The sequence below is a fragment of the Phoenix dactylifera genome, chromosome 12, assembly GCF_051530095.1.
Source record: "Phoenix dactylifera cultivar Ajwa chromosome 12, Ajwa_hap1_PhDact_Kaust_v1.1, whole genome shotgun sequence".
Lineage (NCBI taxonomy): Eukaryota > Viridiplantae > Streptophyta > Magnoliopsida > Arecales > Arecaceae > Phoenix > Phoenix dactylifera.
The window spans coordinates 6,152,779-6,172,899 of record NC_143201.1 but is presented as its reverse complement, the minus strand read 5'-3'; the positions used below and the strand labels follow the sequence as shown (position 1 = coordinate 6,172,899).

Below are 20,121 nucleotides of genomic sequence, written 5' to 3'. Positions count from 1 at the left end.
CAAGGGGGAAGACTCGATATGGGGCCTTTGCTTCCTTTTGGTCACAGTCAGACCCTCTCTCTCTCTCTCTTCACCTCCCGGGGGCCTTCCATTGGCCCGGGGCCTTAGGCGACCGCCTCGGTCGCCTAAGGCTCGGGCCGGCCCTGGCTATTGGCCCTCAAGCGAGCTCATCATCGGATGCTTCTCACTGTATATGAAATCATTATGAAGTAGATCATCGTACTTCAACTCCACTTTCTCTGCAATACACTTCAATCTGAGCGTTAGATTGTATCGAACATATACAAAGTCATTCACGCACTTATGTGTGAGACGATTTCTTTGTTTGCTATGGATTAGAATGAAGGTAGACTAGTTGCGCTCAAGCTACTAGAGGAGACTGTCTGTGAGAAGATCTGATTATCAACCTCAGGTTTTCGATGATTGCCCAAAATGGAACTGCTATTCAGTTTCAAATGCAACCAAGCAGATTGCCTATGATACGCTACTTATCATAAAATATTAGACTAGCTATAGTTGGTTTTTGAAAATACTTGGATTCATGCTTGCTTTACTTGCCACAACTGGTCTATCGTTGAAACTGTGGGAGCCCTCCCTAAACAGTCTAGTTTGTGAAATACACACATTATTTGATGTCAATGATTTGCTTGAGTTGACAAGTAATGATCCCGCATGCTATTAATATTAACTTACCTCTTTGAGACTTCAGACAGTAAATATCAGATCAAGCTCTATCTTATAGATCGCTTTGCCTAGGGCGGTCCGAAGTTTCTTGTCTATGTCTGTTCTTGGGACACTATTGGAACTTTGGGTTGAGGTTGTAGGCTGTCCATACGTTTTGCAAGTGATTTAGTTAATGAATGAATTATATGTACTTGGATTGTATTGTATAGAATACTTAGGGCTCGTTTGGTTCGCGGGAAGCATTTTTCCTCCTAGGAATATGATTCTTGGAAAACAAATTCCTAGGAAGAGGATGCCTAGGAAAGTACTTTTGGCATGTTTGGTTGACCATGGAAAAGTGATAAATTTTCAAAGTGCTTATGTTTGGTTGGCCATCCACTTTCCTAGGAAAGTTATGTATAATTCCTATTATGCCCTTAATAAAAATTAGGTTTTTAATGTCTCTTTAATACTTCTTTAATGCTGAAGGGACTTTTTGGGAAAAAGTAAAAATGGAGTAATTTCTGCCTCATGGGAAAGTAACTTTCCCATGTTTCTCATGGGAAAGACTTTTCCATGAAATGTGGGAATCATATTCCCATGGGAATTCAACTTTCCCTTCTCTCTCCTTTGAAAACTCCAACCAAACAAGAGGCATCTCATTACTTTCCCGTTGACCACACTTTCCCCCCTTCTTTTCCCGCGAACCAAACGAGCCCTTAAGTATAAGAATGAACAAACCATTACCTTCTAGATGTAATTCCCTACCCATCTGATAATCTTACCTTTGCTCAATGTTGCCAATGTATTTTTGGGCCTGCTTTGGGTCTGCCTGCCTGATCTCAGCCTTAGCAATCAACATCATGCAACAAAGGAAGCCCATCTGAGGATATTTCTCATCATCCATGATCCTCAACACTTGATATAATAGGGTGATAGCGTTAACAATTCTCTTGATCTGTTGCCAAAACTACTGGCTCGTGACTAAGCCCTTCATGTGTCTGCCTTCCATGCCATCTCGAGCATATCTAGTTTCTTGTCTCTCAACACTTACGAACATTTGACGCAAGCTTGTTTTGTTCTTGATTGGACTATCAAGTGCAACGTAATTTGTGGCAAAGCAGATGACTGTTGGCCTCAATATCTCACTCTTGGTGTACTTCCTCTTCAAAGATAGAATCCATATGTGGTTGTATATAAATGTAGTAATGGACTCGGCTATCTCAATAATCTGCTTCTCTCTGCATAACGTTTTGATGTCCATCAATATTAGATTATGTTGTGTGTAGCATATGTGGTCCAGAAAATATGGTCGACGGATCATTAGAATCTCTCTGACAGGCTTGTACTATGGTCCATTATCCATGGCCACCTCCACGACATGCTAATCTCCTATCTGGTCAATAACTTCCGTCATCCTACTGAGGATGTAATAGGCATTGTGCGCCGGATCTGAAGCATCATCTAGCTTCTAGAAAAAATATCTTCATAGCATAATATGTTAGGAAATTGATGATGCTTTGCTTGCTGGGACCTGTCCAACCATCTCACCTCAGAATTAATCCATAGATGTCCCACTTTCATTGGTAGGGGGCTATCTATTTCTTTACTTATTGGCCGGTAGCTCACTGTGCGTGTGTATATATATATATATATATCCTTTAGCCCATGAGGTTTTACACTCAATCGACTCTTTGAATGGAGCTGATAGTAGACCAATAGTACGTGATGTTTACTACATTTGCAAGGATGTGGCTGAAGTTAAACCATGCTGCATAGCTCTCTACATGTTCTTTTTCATATCCTTTAAAAGCATGGTACCATTTCTTTGCTGCCTAGAATTTTTGCTAGGAAAGATATGTAGATCTACATCATGAATACTGACCCTTGCTAGTATGTTTTTGGACTTCTTCCCCTTCTTACTCCCAAAAGTTCCAAACATAGAGGCTCTCTGGTCTTTGCCTCAACTGACAACCTCTTGGATCTACAAGGTCCACTTGCAAACTGGATATGCCTGGTGGATCAAGAGCCAAAATCAATAAAGTTTTTTTTTTAGGTGGACCTCCTGCAGGTATTTTTAATAAGCAGACACATCATGGAAACCACCGGCTAGATGTTGCATCAACCTAGTTAGTCATCTTCTCCTGAACTCCACTATCTACACCTCTAGTGGTGTCGATTCAAAAGCATCACCCATGGTCTAAACCTATGTTATGCTTCGGCTCCTTTCCAGATCCATTTTTGCAAGTTTGAGAAACATGTCATGTATTTTTACATCAATTAATAATTACTTAATTAATTATTTAAAAATTAGTGAAGTTCTATTGTAATGCAAAAGTCACTAAATTAACTCAAAAAATAAATCAACATTATCTATACATCATGCTAATTTTTCATAGTTTTTATAATTATTTAAACATTTTAATTAATTTTTACATAAAAATTGATATTTAATTATAAAATATTTAAAAAATTACCTATGGTCCCAACCTATGTTTGTGCTTCGGCTCCTTCCTAGATCCATTTTTGCAGGTTTGAGAAACATGTCATATATTTTTACATCAATTGATAATTACTTAATTAATTATTTAAAAATTAGTAAAGTTCTATTTTAATGCAAAAAATACCAAATTATTTCAGAAAATAATTCAACATTATCTATACATCATACTATTTTTTCATAGTTTTTATAATTATTAAAATATTTTATTACATAAAAATTGATGTTTAATTATAAAATATCTAATTTTTTTTTAATTAGATTAGTGTAGAACCATATCAGGAATGCTACATATGTTTTTATTTTTATTGATCATTATTTAATTAATTATTAAAAAACAGTAAATTTTCATTATAATACAAAAAGTCTGATTATTACTTTAGAAAATGTTTCTGAATTATCCATACATAATAATAATTTTTAGTTATTTAAACTTTTTAATTATTTTTAATCAATAAATTAATTTTTATTTATAAAATATTTAAAAATTAATTTTAATTCTGATTTAGTTTAGCGACGTAGAGGTGCTACTACATTTTCCTCCCTGCGTATGCACTAATCACCAATTATTTTTAAATGTATTTAAATTTAGGCTTAGGATGCTATGCACATGATTTTGCCCAAATTTAAGCAAATTACTATCGAATTGGGGTAGCAAGTAGCATGCATACGCCCAAAAATATTACCATTCTTTTAAAAAAATTAATCATTATTTTTTGTTATTATTTTTAATTTAAAAATAATATTTTATTGTTAAAATTCATATACTTAATTGTGATTTGGCTGCATTATGTAGATCATCTGTAGATCCACAGTATATCACGAAATCATGCCAAAAGCCAAAACCCTTAAAGACATTTTAGAGGTTCATAAAGGTCCATTTACAGGCCAGGGCCATAAGGGCCTATATGAAATTTTAACAACGTCATGGCATGCTCAATTATCTCTTAACCTGGCTATGTTAGGTTCATTTTCCTCATTTTGGCCAATTTTTGACATGAAAAAAAAAAGAGAGAAGGAAGGGGAGAGGGATCTTTACCTAATTTTGGATTGGATTTGAGTGAAATTTAACCCTTTTTCATTGTTTTTGAGTGGAGAAAGAAAAATGGAGAGATTCAGAAGAGGCATGAGAGGCCTTCTCTACCCCCCTTTCAATCATTTAAGGTGGAACAGGGCCCAAACCACCTTGAACGGCCTAGTTTGGGTTTGAACCACCTGGTTTGGTCGAAATTGCCTGGTTCGGGCCTTGTTCCATTTCGAAATGCTCAATTGTCTTGGTTCAAGGGCAATATGGTTCGGTACATGCTGAGCCGGGCAATTTGGGATGATATAGCAGAAATTGGTTGTTCTCAAACATATATTTTCAACTTTCAAGGATGTTATCTTTTCCGGTAATAGCTTGTTTTGAACTTTTATTTGATTTATGGAGTAGCACTAAATGGGGGAAGACAAGACAATGAACTTTAAATATATGATGATGAAAGGGTTTTGGAATGTAAGGGTTATGTTCACCTCTTATGTAATTATATTCTTTAGACAATTTATCTATTGTATAAGAAGAGAACACCTCAACTTATGAGAATAATAATCATTTAATATGGCCGTATCCTTCTATAGCCCATTTTAAAGTGAAAATTATAAGCTGAAGTAATAATTAGAAAACAGTTGTCCTCATTGAGATTTCCTGTTTTCTGTTAGCACAGATACTATTGCATGTAGAAGTATGGAATTGTTCTCCCTTCATATGAATTGCTTTTCTGGACTTAATTAGCAGGTTATGGAAGTGGATTGCTATACAATCAAAGTTCAAGAGCTTGAATCCATTACTGCAAAATACAGATTTTCATCAATGTTAAATGGTAAGATATCCTAGTTTAGTTGCATATCTTATTTTAGCTAACATATGTGAATGCATTTCTTATTTTTCTTCCTTTTTACTACTGCAATGAGATACTATACCGTATATTTCTAGGTCTGTTGATTTATGGAATGCTCTTATAGTTATCGAGTGACAGTGGTTTTATACTATTCCAAAAATTACACTAGAGGAATCTAAATTGCATATTTTGGAAATGTGAAGGAACTCTAATCATCCTTTGCACAATAGTGGACATTTTTCATTTGCTGATTGGTGTGTTGAGAATATTGCACATTCATTTATAGTGAGTTTCCTCGTAATTTCTAGAGATGGTCAAATTGTTAACTAATTGCTCGAACCCTATAGCTTTTGGAATGGAAGAATAATGCATATCAGGGTTAAGTCTGTGCTCATTTGTGCTTGGAGATTGTACTTTGGAGGGGATAAATGAATTGAGAAGAACAAATTGAAATGGCAAGTAGGCCAGTTTACTTGGGATTCGAGCCGTGGAATATCAACAACCTTAGCATCAGTATTGTGTTAACTAAGACATGGCCCTAAAAGCTTAAGCTATTAGGGAATGGGTCAACAATGTATCGGCCTTAACATAAATAAATTTTTGATTTTAGACAAGTCTAGATTTCTATGCAGGCTATGGACTCTTAGTTTTGAGCAAAGTTTTAGCCAAAGCATTGGAGTGTGAGATGTGTCTTCACAAGTTTGCTTGCAATTAGTCGAAGTACAGTAAGGAATTATATCATAAAATGAAAACTTTGTTATAAAAACAAAGCTCATATATTTTCAAGAATAATTGAGCAAAGCAATATGTGATAGGTCATTTTGCAAATAAACTATTTCTAGTTTGTTGAAGAGGTCGGTCATTTATGTTGATCTTTTCACATATTTAAGCTCAGGCTTAACAGGCTGTTTGCTTAGTTTGTTGACTATTTGCGGTATACCCTGTCATGTATTCTATTTTCTGTTTTTGGCCTTTCCCTTCTCCTTGATATTTACCACCTCTATATTTTCAAGAGCCTGGGACTTCAGATCTTTTTTGGCTTTCCAATTTAGTTCCCAACAGCAATATTGACCATGTAGTTCTCTTCTTGGACATTGTAAGAGGTTGATTTCCCAAGTATATAAAGTGGTTGAATTAGCTTATTTATGGTTTTCTGAGTTACCTTACTTAGCATGGGATAGACCAGGTGGAACCGAAATAGAAAGTATCATCCATATTCAAGATCCATTCAAACAAATTCTAGCACAAATGCGAAGTTGCAGGCTCAGTTTTGAGAAAAAGAGTTGCAGATGAAAATAAAGGGCCTTATCATCACTACTGTCTAATGATCAGTTTTGAGTGGAGGTCAGAAGTACCATCAAAGCCTAACTAGATTCAAACAATCAGTTGGAGTTCTGAAATTAAACTAAAAACAGTCAATTCTTGTGTTCTTAGATCCTACAGAATATAAGATATTTGTTCTGTTCTTGTTTTGGATGAATTTCAAATGATGGCTGGTAACTTGATATGTATCAGGTGCAGTTGTCGCAATGCACACGTGTTCATTTTTGAGATGGAAGCATGTAATCTTTGTTCTTTAGTTAATTGTCTTTGCCTGTTCAATTTATCTGTCTTTTCTTTCGGATATCACCTGTATGTAAATGTTATCCTAACATTCTGTATTTGTTTTGTATCTAAACTTCTTGTCAAGAAAGGCTTACTTTTGCTTGATAAACTGAGAGGTTACTTTCCTTTTTTCCCCTTTTCCCCTCCTCTCCCCTGAAGCTCCTCTACATGGGTTCGCATTTTGGTTTGATGTTGAGTTTAACGGACCTGCAATTTCTCCTTCCAACAACCATCTGCAATTTCCTTCAGGAAGTCCGTCTTCTGATCAACATTCACAAAACTCTAGCCAGAGCAAGAAACGGGTAAAATCTGATGAAACAATTGTTCTGTCCACTGCTCCTGAGGATGCTCCGACACACTGGCAGCAGGTAAATTGATCGCTTCTATTTTCTCATGCAATTGCTAGACATTCTTTATTTCTGTATTCCTGATATTTTTAAATCGGATACGACCTTATTTCTATCTCTGAAACAAAGCTGCCCCTAAATTCTTGCAGACCCTGCTGTACTTATATGAACCAATAGAACTGAAGCAAGATCAGATAATAGAGGGTTCTGTTACATTGACTCAGAGCATGGAGAACCCACGGTTCCTTAATATTCACCTTGCATACTCGTGAGTTGCAAAATTATATTATTTTAAGTTCGAACCATTGTTACACTGTACTGTAGAAAACTAATGTGCCTCTCTTTCTGGGTTCAGTTCAGGAGGTCGATCTTTCGTAAAGGAGTCTGTGATGCGATGATATGATTTCGTACCGTCCCTTGACAGTCCGAATGTTCTCTTAACTGGGCCCTCATGAACAGTTTTATATTCATGGGGCTGTATGATTAATTTGCCGCAAAGTTACATTTCTCAGACTTTGAAAGTGCTCTATGAACTTGCCAGTTTTGTAAATCCAGTTATGTTGGAAATCCACCCTGTGCCAAGTATGAGGTGTGAGATTATTGATCATGAGCTTTCAACTTATACCATCGGCATCATTGGCTGGGGATTGATCGCTTTACATGATGCCTCTATCGCAGGTGATGTAAGATGTACATTATGGCTGTTGTAATGTATAAAATCAGTTGTTACATCTTCACACCCATAAATACATGTAAATCCAATTCGTACAACATTACTGCTGGAGAGATTTCAGAGCAATAATTTCCCAAGTTATAGTGTTTTGCTTCTCTGTTAGTTACTGCTGACGATTATTAACTAAGGTGTTGATTGTGGCAACCCTGTTTGTCTAAAGCTTATACTGTTATTGCATTGATTTACTATTGATATCTATGTTTTTTCTTCCTCTTGGTTTGTTAATTTTCCTTGGAGGCAGTGATGAGTATAAAACTTCTTACTTCAGGCGATACAAAAATTTTATTTGATTTCTTATGTAGGGAAAAGGATGTCAGATGGTTATCATGTAACAAAAGTCTGTTAGTTATGAAGAAATAGCTACTATAAATCCAAGTCTGATTCCCTCTATTGGTGAAGGGCTGCATGCTTGGGAGGCGGCCGTGATATAAAGCCTGATTTTATTGGGTCGTTGGTGAGGACTGGTTTTGGTTGATCATTGCTTTTTCAGTATACAATCGAGTGACCAAGTAACTTAATCTAATGAGTTAAAAGCATGAGGAACCAATGGAGAGAGGATGTCCTGCTGCAGTAGTTTGGGCTTGAAGCTTTAATTTAAGGATTACAAAATTCCTGTAATCCCTTGTGACAATCTAAGGTTTGCATTTGGCATCGCCTTATGCCATTTCTGTCTCAGCTTCTGTGGTTTTCAAAATAAAAGCTGAAAACTGGAAGTGATACCAAACAGGGCTTTGTTATATAGGGTCCTTAGATTCTGTTCTTCCTCCTTACAAATATGAAGATCAGATGTTCTACAGTTATGCCTCAGTCAACTAGATGGAATAGGTCATGCTGTTAGTACCATGATTCTGATACTCCAATGTTTCATGCGTAGTTTACGAGCATTTCACTGTGCAGGAATGACAATTTCTGACTTGGGCTCACCAACCTGCCTGGAATAAACAGGTCCAGTGAAGGTTTTCTGCAATCAGGTTGGTTTTGGAACAGATTTCTTCTGCTCCGCAGCATCACTCATTTCCCTGCCCACTGCCCCAGTCTTGCATGGCAGCTGGGGACTGCTGCGATGCGTCGGGATTATGCGAGTGGCAGGTGGTGCTGCGAGCAGGGGAGCGATGCACTGAAACATATACGTATGTATATGTATGTATGTATGCATTTGAAACTATGCATGGATGCATTCAAAACTATGTTAATTTGATTATAAATGGGTTGGATTCGGATTGACAATTTTCTGACTCCTAGCCCAACATATTGCAACTACAACTGTATTGTGTTCTCTTCCTGTCACAAGTGATACCAACCTGCCAAAAGCTATAGGCTTAATTTCTATGAGATTCTTCAGTTTGTCCAAAGTCCACACGGTTCATCTTTTCAAGGTTTAAACGTTCAGGAGAGTCCTTTTTATTTTAGGAACTCCCCTTGATCAAATGCATCAAAACCCTGGCAAGGAAACATCATACTCCTCAAATCCACCAGATATCATGGAATGTCATTTTTCCTTTTTTTTTTTCTTTCGCCAGTTCCTAATTAGAGAGCACTGAGCATTGCAATGTTATTAAGTTCCCCCGCTCTCTACTAGTTTTATTTGTAGAGAAACAGACTTCTCAATTTTGAAAGTCACAACACATGATTTGAAAATGTGGAATTTTTGATTTTGTCTGTATATTTCTCTGACCCAGTGCTTGTACTTATCCTACCAATCTCTGATATCTCCTTAGGAGTGTCAAGAGAAACCAGTCATCAATTTCCACTGGCTCAAAGCACCCTTAGCAACCACAAGTCTTCTGATGTAATCAGTGATGGGGAAATCAACAATCCTAAACATACATAAAAATAGGAAATACACACAAAAAATTCTATGTTGAACCATAAACTTCAATCTTATATGTAGCAACAAATAAAGATCATAAAATTCTCTGTCGAACCAAACAAAGAAAAAGAATATACATATAGGTAGGCCTTAAATGCTTTGAACCTTGTTCCAATTTCTTGGCCATATGTGATGGTTTTTCTTTTCTAAGATTATGTGATGGGATGTCTGTGTGATGAAACATGAAGTTTATTTGGTGTCTGGATATGTATCCCTTGATACAAGTTGCAATTGTGTAATTAAACCAATGGTTAGAAATCATTTAAAGAGTAGGCCTACAAATAAATAAATGAGAGCTAATATATTATATATATTACCAATATAATACATTAACAGTATATTCTGTAAAATTTAAATAAAATATATCATAATATATAACATATATTATTAATATTTATTATTTTAATGATCATATTTTTACCATATAAAGTAGTAACTAATTATTATTGTAATATACTGCATGATATATGTATCCATTATATATGAGATAATATGTTTTACATGCATAATACATTCACATAATTGTCATTATGGTATATTATTTATACAAAATACTAACTGAATCAGTCACATAAATTTTCATATAATAATATATTCTTATTTCATAAGATATATTGTAATATATGCAAAAATAATAATAAAAAATAATCATCACATACATTCTATCATATTTAAAATAGTTAGATATAACATAATATGTTGCATTTTATTATACTCTACTATTATAACATGCAACTAACATATATACATTCATCATTACTACCATTATAATCGTTTTACTCGTCTCCAAAGTAAAATATTTCAGCTGTTAAAAATGTTACTGTAGTTGTTATTTCCCAATTTATACCTTCCAATACCAATCATCTAAAATAGTTTTAAATGACAAGAATCATCCATGAGCGCAAATCTTAGATGCCAGCTGTAGGACATCAAGCAATACGTTATTCTGCACCAGCAGATGAATGGTCGTGATCTGGCCGAACCACTGTAACGGTCGAATCAGTTCAATTGTGAGCGGGGTAGCACGGACATTTCCGATCCCGGCACGGGAGGGACGTAGCGGGACCACACTTTGGTAAAGTTGAGCGCTACAACCATAGACTACTGTTATACGGTCGTCTCGGTGAATCTAGGGGCGATGGGAGAAGATGTCCGCCAGATTGAAGAGAGAGGAGTGCCTGCGAACCAAGCATGATTCCCTCTTCTCCAAATGGAAGGTTAGTTTCAAATATATTTTTCTTGTGTTGATCTTATATTGACTCCTTGTCATGTTTTGTTTCCCTGTCTTTCTTTGATGAGGTATGGAGATCGTATAGTTGCCAGTATTTGTTGTTTTTGTTATCCCCCTTACCTTTCTGCCTTTTTAACTTTATCTAATTAGATTTTCTTCTTGCTTTGATTTGTGTACACGATCGAGTAGTTTTGAATTTGAGTTGACTTGTGGCTACATGTGCTTTTCTTGTGTTGAAATTTGATTCAGTGGTGCATCAAGCTTGTTAATGAGAAATTAGAAAATAAAAAAAATTAGATTTAGCCAGAAAAGAGGAAAAAGGATCGACCTTGCTCAGGTCAGATTCTTGTGAAAAATGTTGCTATTTTTTCTAGGAAATGTTAGTAGTATTTCAGGAGTACCTTTTTTTTTGCATGATTGTTATAGACGCAGAGAATTTTTGGTTTCTGTCTCTGATAATGTGCACCTTATTTATTTGAATAATGTCCTTTTTTAAAAAAAATTAATGCGGATCAGAGTTCTGTTGTTGGGACTAAAACAGTGTGTCGGAAAATTCCAGCATTAATTTGACTCTGTTTTATGGATCGCAAGGTCTCTTATTTTAAGTGAAGGGAAGGGATTCCAGAGAATTGTTGTAAAACTGTTTTATTAAAATCTTGAAGCAAAATTTGAGGGTCAGGTCTTAATCTAGATGGTTACCCTTGGGGGATCATGACACCAAATTTGTTTCATAGTTACGCTAAACATTGAAAGGGTATTTGGGAAGCATTGTCTAATCTGCACACCGACAGGGACCGAATAACATACTATAGGAATTAAGAGGAAAGACTTTGACATTTGGGCTGGAATAATGATAGCTTGCAGACGAATGAGTTAATGTTGAGTTGTGGAGTTTAATTTGATCCAACATTGGTGAAGCTAAAACCTATGATAAGTTGCTAATGTGTTTGAGAGCCTTCCACATGGTTTTGATTTTGTAATACCTGGCCTCTTGTAGCCTGGGTCTGGTCCACTTGACCGGCCTAGAAGGATTGGCCCAAATCGGCCCAAAAATCTAAACCCAAAAATGAAAAAAAAAAAAAAATTAGCGGTGCATGTGCACTGCACATGCCAAGGAGAAGACAGACTCCCAATGGGAGTCATCTTCTCCCTTGAAGCCGGTAAGAGTTTGATGCGGAGAAGGATTTGGGACTTGGATTTCAGCTCTATTTAAACAACCCTAGATTCCTTTCAACCCCCACCAGCAAAGCATGGTTCCAAATTGAAGTTTGCCGGTGTTGCCAAGCTATTTCCTAAGCGTCATCTGCTACAGCCATGGCTTAGCATCACAAAACCAATTAAATTGATCTTGTTTTCCATCATCCCAATCTTTTAGATTGCGGTTTCCAGCTGCAAACCACTAGATTTTGTCAAAAAGGGGATGCTTGGTTGGTTCCCCTATTTTTGGATTGAATTTCGGCCTTATTTTCTCTCTCTCTTTTTCCTTTTTGGCTATCCTCTCCGACGATGCTCGTTGCCGAAGTTTGTGGTTAGTCCCTTGCATCATCCCATGACTGTCATCGGAGCCTAGCCACCGACAACCATCATATCTCCACTAGAGGCTGAAACCCCTGTTTTCCATTTGGTTTCTTTATCGCCTGCTACTGTTATCGCCTACTATTCACTATCACTTGCTGCCGGACCTCCGGCTGCGCCACCGCCTCTTTCTTTCTCTTCCACTTCTTATTGGGGTGACAGGAGGAGCCGACCCTTCCTCCTCCTCTCTTTTGCAATAAGAAGAATAAGAAGAAGAAGAAAAGAAAATAATATATATATATTATAGTAAAGAAAATATATATTCTCTCTCTTCTCTTTTTTTTTTGCATGACCTGTGGATCCTCAGTGGTATCCCCTACAGTATAGGTTGACCACAGTAGGGGATCCTGCCCCATGGCTGTTGGGCGACGTACTGGTCATCACCCTAGTCCTTGTTTGCTACATTTTATCGCCTTTGATCTCTATTAAGCCACTTGTATCGTAGTCTGACCTTGATCAGACCAACTCAGGGCGTTGGCATTACCGCTTGGCCAACCTTGTCCTTCCTCCACCTTCTTCCATCCTTCTCCTGATTTAGACTGTAATATTCTCTAATTATTGAGCTTGATCTGCTGTAAAGGTGCTAGGACTTGGGATTTTTATTTCAAATTTGTTATGGTTAAACTTGATAAAAATATAATTTTGAATATTAGGTTCTAAAGAAGACTCTCAGGATTAGTTGGATTTCTTTGCTCGTTGTTCGTGCAAAGTAAGTAATGATCCATCTTTTGTAGATATTTCATTTAAATAATTTTATTTTTTAAAAACAGATAAATTAGTCATCAATTTATGTGTGATTTATGAGTTTTATGAAATTGGGTTTTTGATCGGAAAGTAAACTTGCAATTTTGAGGTTTACAAAATATTATTGTTTATTGATTTAAATTTTATTTATCAGTTAGATTTGTTAATTAATTAAATTTTGGATTTTAGTTATTTTAGTTATCTCCACTGTGATACATTTTATATCATGTTGGAATGCCTTACATGCTTGTGGGGAGAGTTCTCCATTAGTATGTGGTTGTTGCTGCAACCCCAGCTCGCAATTTTGGGGGAGGGGCATAATGGATTTTAAATATAATCAGCATGAATTTGATCATTAGAAACTAGGAGTATTAATTCATTATGCTCACTCCACTCAGGGTCAATAACCCAAACATATCGTATTTGACATTAAGGCACACAAAACCTGGCATGACTCACATGCCTATTAGGGATTTCATGAAAGTACATCTTTATATCTTGATCTTACTCGATATATCTCCATGTTGTATTATATTTTTTAAGAGTTCATACTGGTTTGACTTGATGCTCTTTATCTTATTGTTTTTTCCTCTCCTCTTCCTTGTGTGGGGTCTCATTTTACATTTTAGTCGTTGTTTGGTGTGCCTTGCCTTTACTTACTAGTTGGAAGTGTCATAGTCGCGCAAAGTGGATAGGGGACGTGTCTGCTTGTGTTTGTATGTCTGTAGGTGTTTCTCTTTCAGAGAGAGATACCCCTATAGAAGGGTGTTTGTGTTTGCCTTCCTCATTCTTAGAATAATATTTATGTCTAGCCCTTAGAGTTAATTAACTTCTTTTCAGGTTTATTTTGATTACAATCTTACAGATATGGATGATCTATAACTTCCATCAAGTTGAATTGAATAACTACCGCCAATAATTGATCAGCATAAAAGTGTTCATGATGGCAAAAGTGAAGAAGATTTTTACTTTGTTCCAACAATCAGAGATTATACTCAAGGGAGGAGCCACGTTGGCACCCACTAATTCCAGAGTTCTCTTAGTAGTACTACTCTTTCTACATTGGTTGTCCTCATCTTCACTTAATACGCCCCCTTGAAAGAACATCAAGGCCCCCGCTTCCAGGAACATCAAATTGGAGCTTATTTGAAGCTCCCAATTGCGAGACAACATGGGTCTTCTCAGAGGGAGAAGCCTGTGAAGCAGGGTCCATTGATGTACCTCCCAAATTTCTTTTAAGGAGGGGGAGGGGGTGTATTAGGTGAATATCAAGAGCTCCCAACTTGACTCTGTCCCTTGTTTATCATCCAATCTTCCCGAATAATTTAAGGAATTCTTTATGGAAGGTCAACTAAGTTACTAGATGAGTCCAACTCTTTACCGATCTTTAGAAGCTGTTATCAAAATTTTTTTTTACGTTTAATTGTATGATGTATCCAGCTGACTAACACATATTCAAGGTTGATTTTTTTTAGCTAGATCTGAGAGTCGGTTAACACGGCATGCATAGGTAAAGATCTCTTTCTTTTGATGCTTAAAATGATGAAAAATCTCATCTAAGCTGTCAAATACTTCAGCTGGAATAAACAACCAAATATGTTTTGGGATTCAATTGGCTGTGACGTGAGGTTAAATCATTTAATAAAAAGTGTTTTAAGCTTATTTGATGTATAAACTAGGTTTTCTGTACCGACCCATACCACCTGGTTACCGGGTATACTGCACCAACCTAATAAGTTACTGGTACGATAACAGGGGCTATACCAGCACATGGTACAGCTGCTGTCAGTGTATCATATGTTGGTTAAGGGGTCTTCTGTGCCACCCTGACCAATACTAAAAAGCTACCATAAGTGATCTTGTATCGAGACTGAAAACCTTGGTATAGACAGCATAAGGGCATTTTATGTAGTTTAATCTTGAATTTTAACAAGTAACAGTAAAATCAATCCTTGTTGATCTATTAAGGATGCATCCATATGATACAGTTTTTGGACAAGAGATTCACACTTATTCTGACATGGTCCAGGTCCTATGATATGATGACCCTATCCCTATAGGATCCTAAGGTTCTACAAAGTATATTGTAATCCTCATGATAGATGATGATATGATCAAGATAAACCATAACCATCATTTGGTAGTTGCATTGTTTGCTCTCCATTATCAAACTTTGAAGATCTCATGGAGGTGAATGATAAGAAGGACAAGTAGTTTACTATAATTTTAGTGTTTCAGATTTCTTTTAGCTACTTAGGTTCTACTTTAAGTAGAAATAGTGCACAAGGCTCCTATCTTAACCAGACAGTTTTAATAGTCTTGGAGTCAATCAAAACAAATAATAGCCATGTTTAGCTTCCTTTCTTCCCTATCTTTCTATCTTAACTCATCCTAATTCCTTCCTCCTCTCTCATCTCTTTCTTCTTCTTATTTATCTTGAATATTGTTTCCTCTAACTCTGAAATTGATCATATGTAATCAAATCATGCAATTAATTTCTTTCCCTTTCCTCATCCAATTTTCAATAGGCTATTGCTGTTCGTATTGAAGAAGCGATTAAATTTACAGTTTATAGTGAAGTTTCTGCAGATATCAGCTTTTGAAACCTGAGATTTACTTACAGGACAACTATGAATCTTCATAGATTCACATGAACTTTGAGATTTACTTTCCGTGATATCCTTAGAAGCCTCAAAACCAATTTACTGTTTGGAAATTCTGTTCTTTGTAAGTACTACGTATTATTCAAAGTATGGTTCTTCTATCTATAGCATGTATCCAGTTATCTTTACAATTAAAATTCTTGAAAGGCAGAGAAGCTTCTCTGGATTTCATTACCAACTTTCAGAGTTCTTTATGTTCGTTTTCCTTTTGCATCTGGGCTACAGCTTGCTCAGATTCACAATTAGTAAATTTATTGGAGTGCACCTTATGGCCAACAGTTCATTGTATCATTGGCAGAGACCACCATCACACTCTTTGTAGGAGGGCTAGATCCAAGGTTCGCCATCTCAGTACCGAACCCTGCACTGGTACTATTCTATTAAAGTGTTGGTATGTGGTACGGTACGAGACTGCATTTTGGTACGGTACGGTACCGACCGGTATGGTGAACCTTGGCTAGGTCTAATCTGACTTGAAGAAAAAGACTAGCCATAATATTTCTTGAGCTAGGTAACCACTGGCCTGTTTTTCTTATTCATGAAGAAACAAGATGTCTGTTAATAAAATAACTATATGAATATGCAAATATGATTTTCCAATGGAGTTTCTGACATTTAAAACCCATAATATGAAATGAGCTTCCCATTAGTGAACTTTTTAAAACCAACCATCAACTTCAAAAAAATGGTGATCTGGGAATGAATTTGTAAAGTTCTCAACAAGGAAAAAAAATTCCTGAATTTCCCAGTTTAGGAACTTCCGGTAATGAATGGTGGCCCTGTTGCCAAGTTCGAGCGATAATCAGTCAGTAATACCTGTCAATATTACTTAAGACAAATTCAGGAAAACTGAATCCAAAGTTTGGATCGTCAAGATATCTACGAATTTCCACCAGTGCAAGCCCTACAATTTCGAGTGGATGTTTCAAGTGTGAATCCAATGTCTAATTCTTTGATAGCAATGGGAAGTAAATCTGGGAAATGAAGACTGATATATGGAAGTATAATCGCATACATCTACATCTGAATTTGATTTCACTTCTCTGTACAAACCTCTTACTCTATTGGGGATGAATTGGCATTGTCCGTGTGTCATCTATTATGGCTTAGTTAGGAATGCACATGCAATACTCTCTCTCTCTCTCTCTCTCTCTCTCTTGCTCTCTCAAAAAAAAAGCAATACACATGTAAAATAAACTGAATTTTTAATTTTTCATGGCAATATCAAAGTAGCCATGATTTTGTGTCAGATTAAGTCCTCACTTTTCATAAAACTTACTTCCACTTTGATTTGTTAAACCAAAATCTTGGGCGTGTGGGGGGGGGGGGGGGGGCGTGGGGGGGGGGGGGGGGGGCGAGCGGGGTGTGGGTGTATCTATATAAGTGCATGTGTATATTTGGTCATGTTCAATACTTTGAACAATTCTCTTAAACAATCAGGATGGGAGGAAAAGGCAAATAGATGCTTCCAAGCTGCATCTTCCTTTATAACACATTTCAGAGCATGCATATCCTTCTGTGTCATCATTTTGTAGTGCTTTGTGTAAGAGGCATGGAGCAATATGAATCTTTGAATTATCCAACAATTGCTTGGTACATGATATTATCAAACTTGAATTACAAGCAACAGAATTGCCATTTGTAAATAATGTTTAGAGCTTACACTCTTTCAATATATATTGTAGACATGTTCTCACAGACATATTTTTGTATGTATATAAAAGATTGCCTTCTCTCAAGCTCATTTTTCACTCTTTTTAAGTAAGTTGTTAATGTTTTTTTCCCCTCTATATCTGCTTAGGTCCTTATTGGACCATCTGATTGGGAGGACTACTCCTTGGGAAAAGATGGAGTAGAGAGGTACAGGATCCATAATATTCCTATATACAGTGCATGCCCTGGTCTCTATGAGTTAGGCATAGCTTCAAATCTTGGAGTTGAAGATAATAGGACTCGCAGGCGTGCTTCAGAGGATGTTATTGTTGTGTACCTTGGGCAAGCTGATAATGTTAGAACAAGGCTCCAACAATATGGCCGTGAAGGAGCTCATTTGGACCATAGAAATTTGATTATTTCTGCAGATAAAATTGAGTTTCCCTTTACTCAGAGTGGACCAGGACTGTTCAAAGAGATTTTCTCAAGGGGACACTCCATCATGTTCAGATGGGTTCCGGTAAGGTGGTTTTTCATTTATGCTTCCTTCTCTTTTCTTAATACTTTAGATGACCTATGAATTTTGGATATCATAATGAAAGGTATTAAAAGAGGTGATCCATGGAACTATGGCGTTCCAATATTTTAGCTAAGCATGAAAACCATCTTGTAGCACTTCAAAGAACATGCAAGAAATAATACAATCATATGGTACCAAGAATGTAAAGTGTTTTGGAACTTCTTTTAGTATTAAAGATTCTATTAGATAGTCTTGGACCTAGGATATAACAATGGGATAATGATGATGACAGATTGGTTAATAATAGAAGTATCATCATCAAATGCATATATAACTAAGGCTTCCATCTATATCTTATCTAAGGTAGTACTCTTGCAAGTTTTACTGGTAAATGAATAAATAAATACATCTGAGAAAAAAACCCACATGCCCAAGTAAATGTAAAATCATTACTGCGTGTGAACATCTGAAAAGCTTGATCCATTTTGTATGTCAAACAAATTCTAATGCTCAATGGTATCAAACATGTGTTTTCGACAGTTCATAGAACTTGTGCTGGCATTTCTAAAACACCTTTGGAAATTTAAATCTTTCCTTTATTTTTGCTGCTGTTTTGTGCTTACCCGGATCTTGTTGAATTTGACAGATGTCTAGCAAAAAAGAAGCTGAAAAGACAGAAGCCAGCCTGCTTAAAGTCTTTGACTATGCCTGGAATAAACGTGGCAATGGTGTCTGTCGCCGAGAAGAGATCCTCTTAAAGTTAGATAATGCAGCCACCAGCCCAATCTCATCTGCCTATAGAAAGCTACAACAGTGGAAGCATACTGTATTTGATAAGAAAGAAGGGATCAAAATCAATGGAAGCATGCCACTTGATGAAGTGGGATCATCTGATGGTAGGAAAGGTTTTCTCCCAGAAGTGTTCAAGTTTGTTACTTTCCGCCCTCGATTAGTTCAAGGGGGTGATGGCATTCCTGGGGATCATGACATCTGTGGAGTGGCTATTGGTGGTGGATTAGTTTGTAGAAACAAACCAGTTAAAGGAAGAAAAAGATGTGAAGAGCATAAAGGAAAGAGGATTACTGGCATTGATAAAGTAACTGGCGGAGAAGTCACAACAACCTCAGAGAAATCATCTGTGTGTGGTTTTGTCTCAGAAGACGGTTCTGTTTGTTCCGAACTCGCAATTCATGGAAAAAAGAGGTGTGAATTACACAAAGGTAGAAGGATTTTTGAACCTCATCTCCACATATTATCTGATAATAAACTCCAATCTCAACTAGTTCAGGAGACATATGATGCTGACCAGGAATATAACATCTGTGGTGTGGTCTATGGTGATGGGACTATTTGCAGGAAAAAGCCTGTTTCAGGGCGAAAAAGGTGTGAGCATCATAAAGGACAGAGAATTGCCGGAACTAAATTAATAACAAGCGAAGATCAGATGACAAAAAAACAATGTAACCTTGATGAGCCCTATGATATCTGTGGGGTGGTCACTGATGATGGGTATGTTTGTAAGAGGAAACCGGTATACGGAAGGAAAAGATGTGAAGAGCACAAAGGAAGGAGGGTCACATCACCTGGGTTAATGATAAGCATAGAGAGCTATAGAGCGGCGAGCAGATCATCATCTGCATGTGGTGTCACTTTAGGTAATGGTTCTATTTGTATGAAGTCACCAGTTCCAGGAAGGAAGAGATGCTCACTACACAAAGGTAGAAGGATCACCTAGCCCCCAACTCCAAAAATATGTACAAGTATCAAGTTTTCCAACTCCAGAAGTTGCTAAATTTTCACTGAACTCTGATATGAAGCCTGCAAGCATGATAAATAATTTGTAACGTGTGTTTGGTTCATTGGAAATGCGAGTTGAAATGCCTGTGATTTGCTCCATTGTACTCCTGATACTCCATATTTAAGCGACTGTCAGAAAACAGCTTTTGCTGGTGCAGTACTTTCTGTGTTATTGAATAGTGCAGTTGAAATAAAAGGTGCAATGGATTTTTCAGTGCTCCCTTTTTTTTGTTTTGCCTTTCTTTCTTCTAATGGCAATAGAAAATATAACATGATTGCATGGTAACCATCAAACTTTAATTCGGATGGTATCACCTCTTGCCACTTAAACAAGGTTGACTTC

The 20,121-nt window shown here is 36.7% G+C and overlaps 2 protein-coding genes across 7 annotated transcripts in view; both read left to right on the top strand.

The window, feature by feature from the left end:
• LOC103712333 (putative protein arginine N-methyltransferase 6) overlaps positions 1–7,889 on the top strand; it is a 33,882-nt gene extending 25,993 nt beyond the window's left edge. Inside the window, exons 10-13 of one of the 6 annotated variants that reach the window (XM_039115894.3) lie at positions 4,938–5,022; positions 6,805–7,013; positions 7,142–7,260; positions 7,348–7,889. In XM_039115894.3, the coding sequence (XP_038971822.2) occupies positions 4,938–5,022; positions 6,805–7,013; positions 7,142–7,260; positions 7,348–7,390 (456 nt within the window). In that variant the 3' untranslated portion in view covers positions 7,391–7,889. Of the gene's footprint in view, positions 1–4,934; positions 5,023–6,804; positions 7,014–7,141; positions 7,261–7,347 lie in introns of all 6 variants that reach the window. The other 5 variants (XM_039115896.3, XM_088708712.2, XM_039115892.3 and 2 more) reach the window with 5 other exon arrangements.
• A 2,772-nt stretch (positions 7,890–10,661) lies between these two features.
• LOC120104560 (protein EFFECTOR OF TRANSCRIPTION 2-like) lies at positions 10,662–19,992 on the top strand. The gene is made up of 3 exons (XM_039115891.3): positions 10,662–10,812; positions 17,610–17,981; positions 18,628–19,992. Exons 1-3 carry the CDS (start codon positions 10,744–10,746, stop codon positions 19,714–19,716), a joined length of 1,530 nt encoding a protein of 509 aa, XP_038971819.3. The 5' UTR covers positions 10,662–10,743; the 3' UTR covers positions 19,717–19,992.
• Positions 19,993–20,121: the final 129 nt, after the last annotated feature.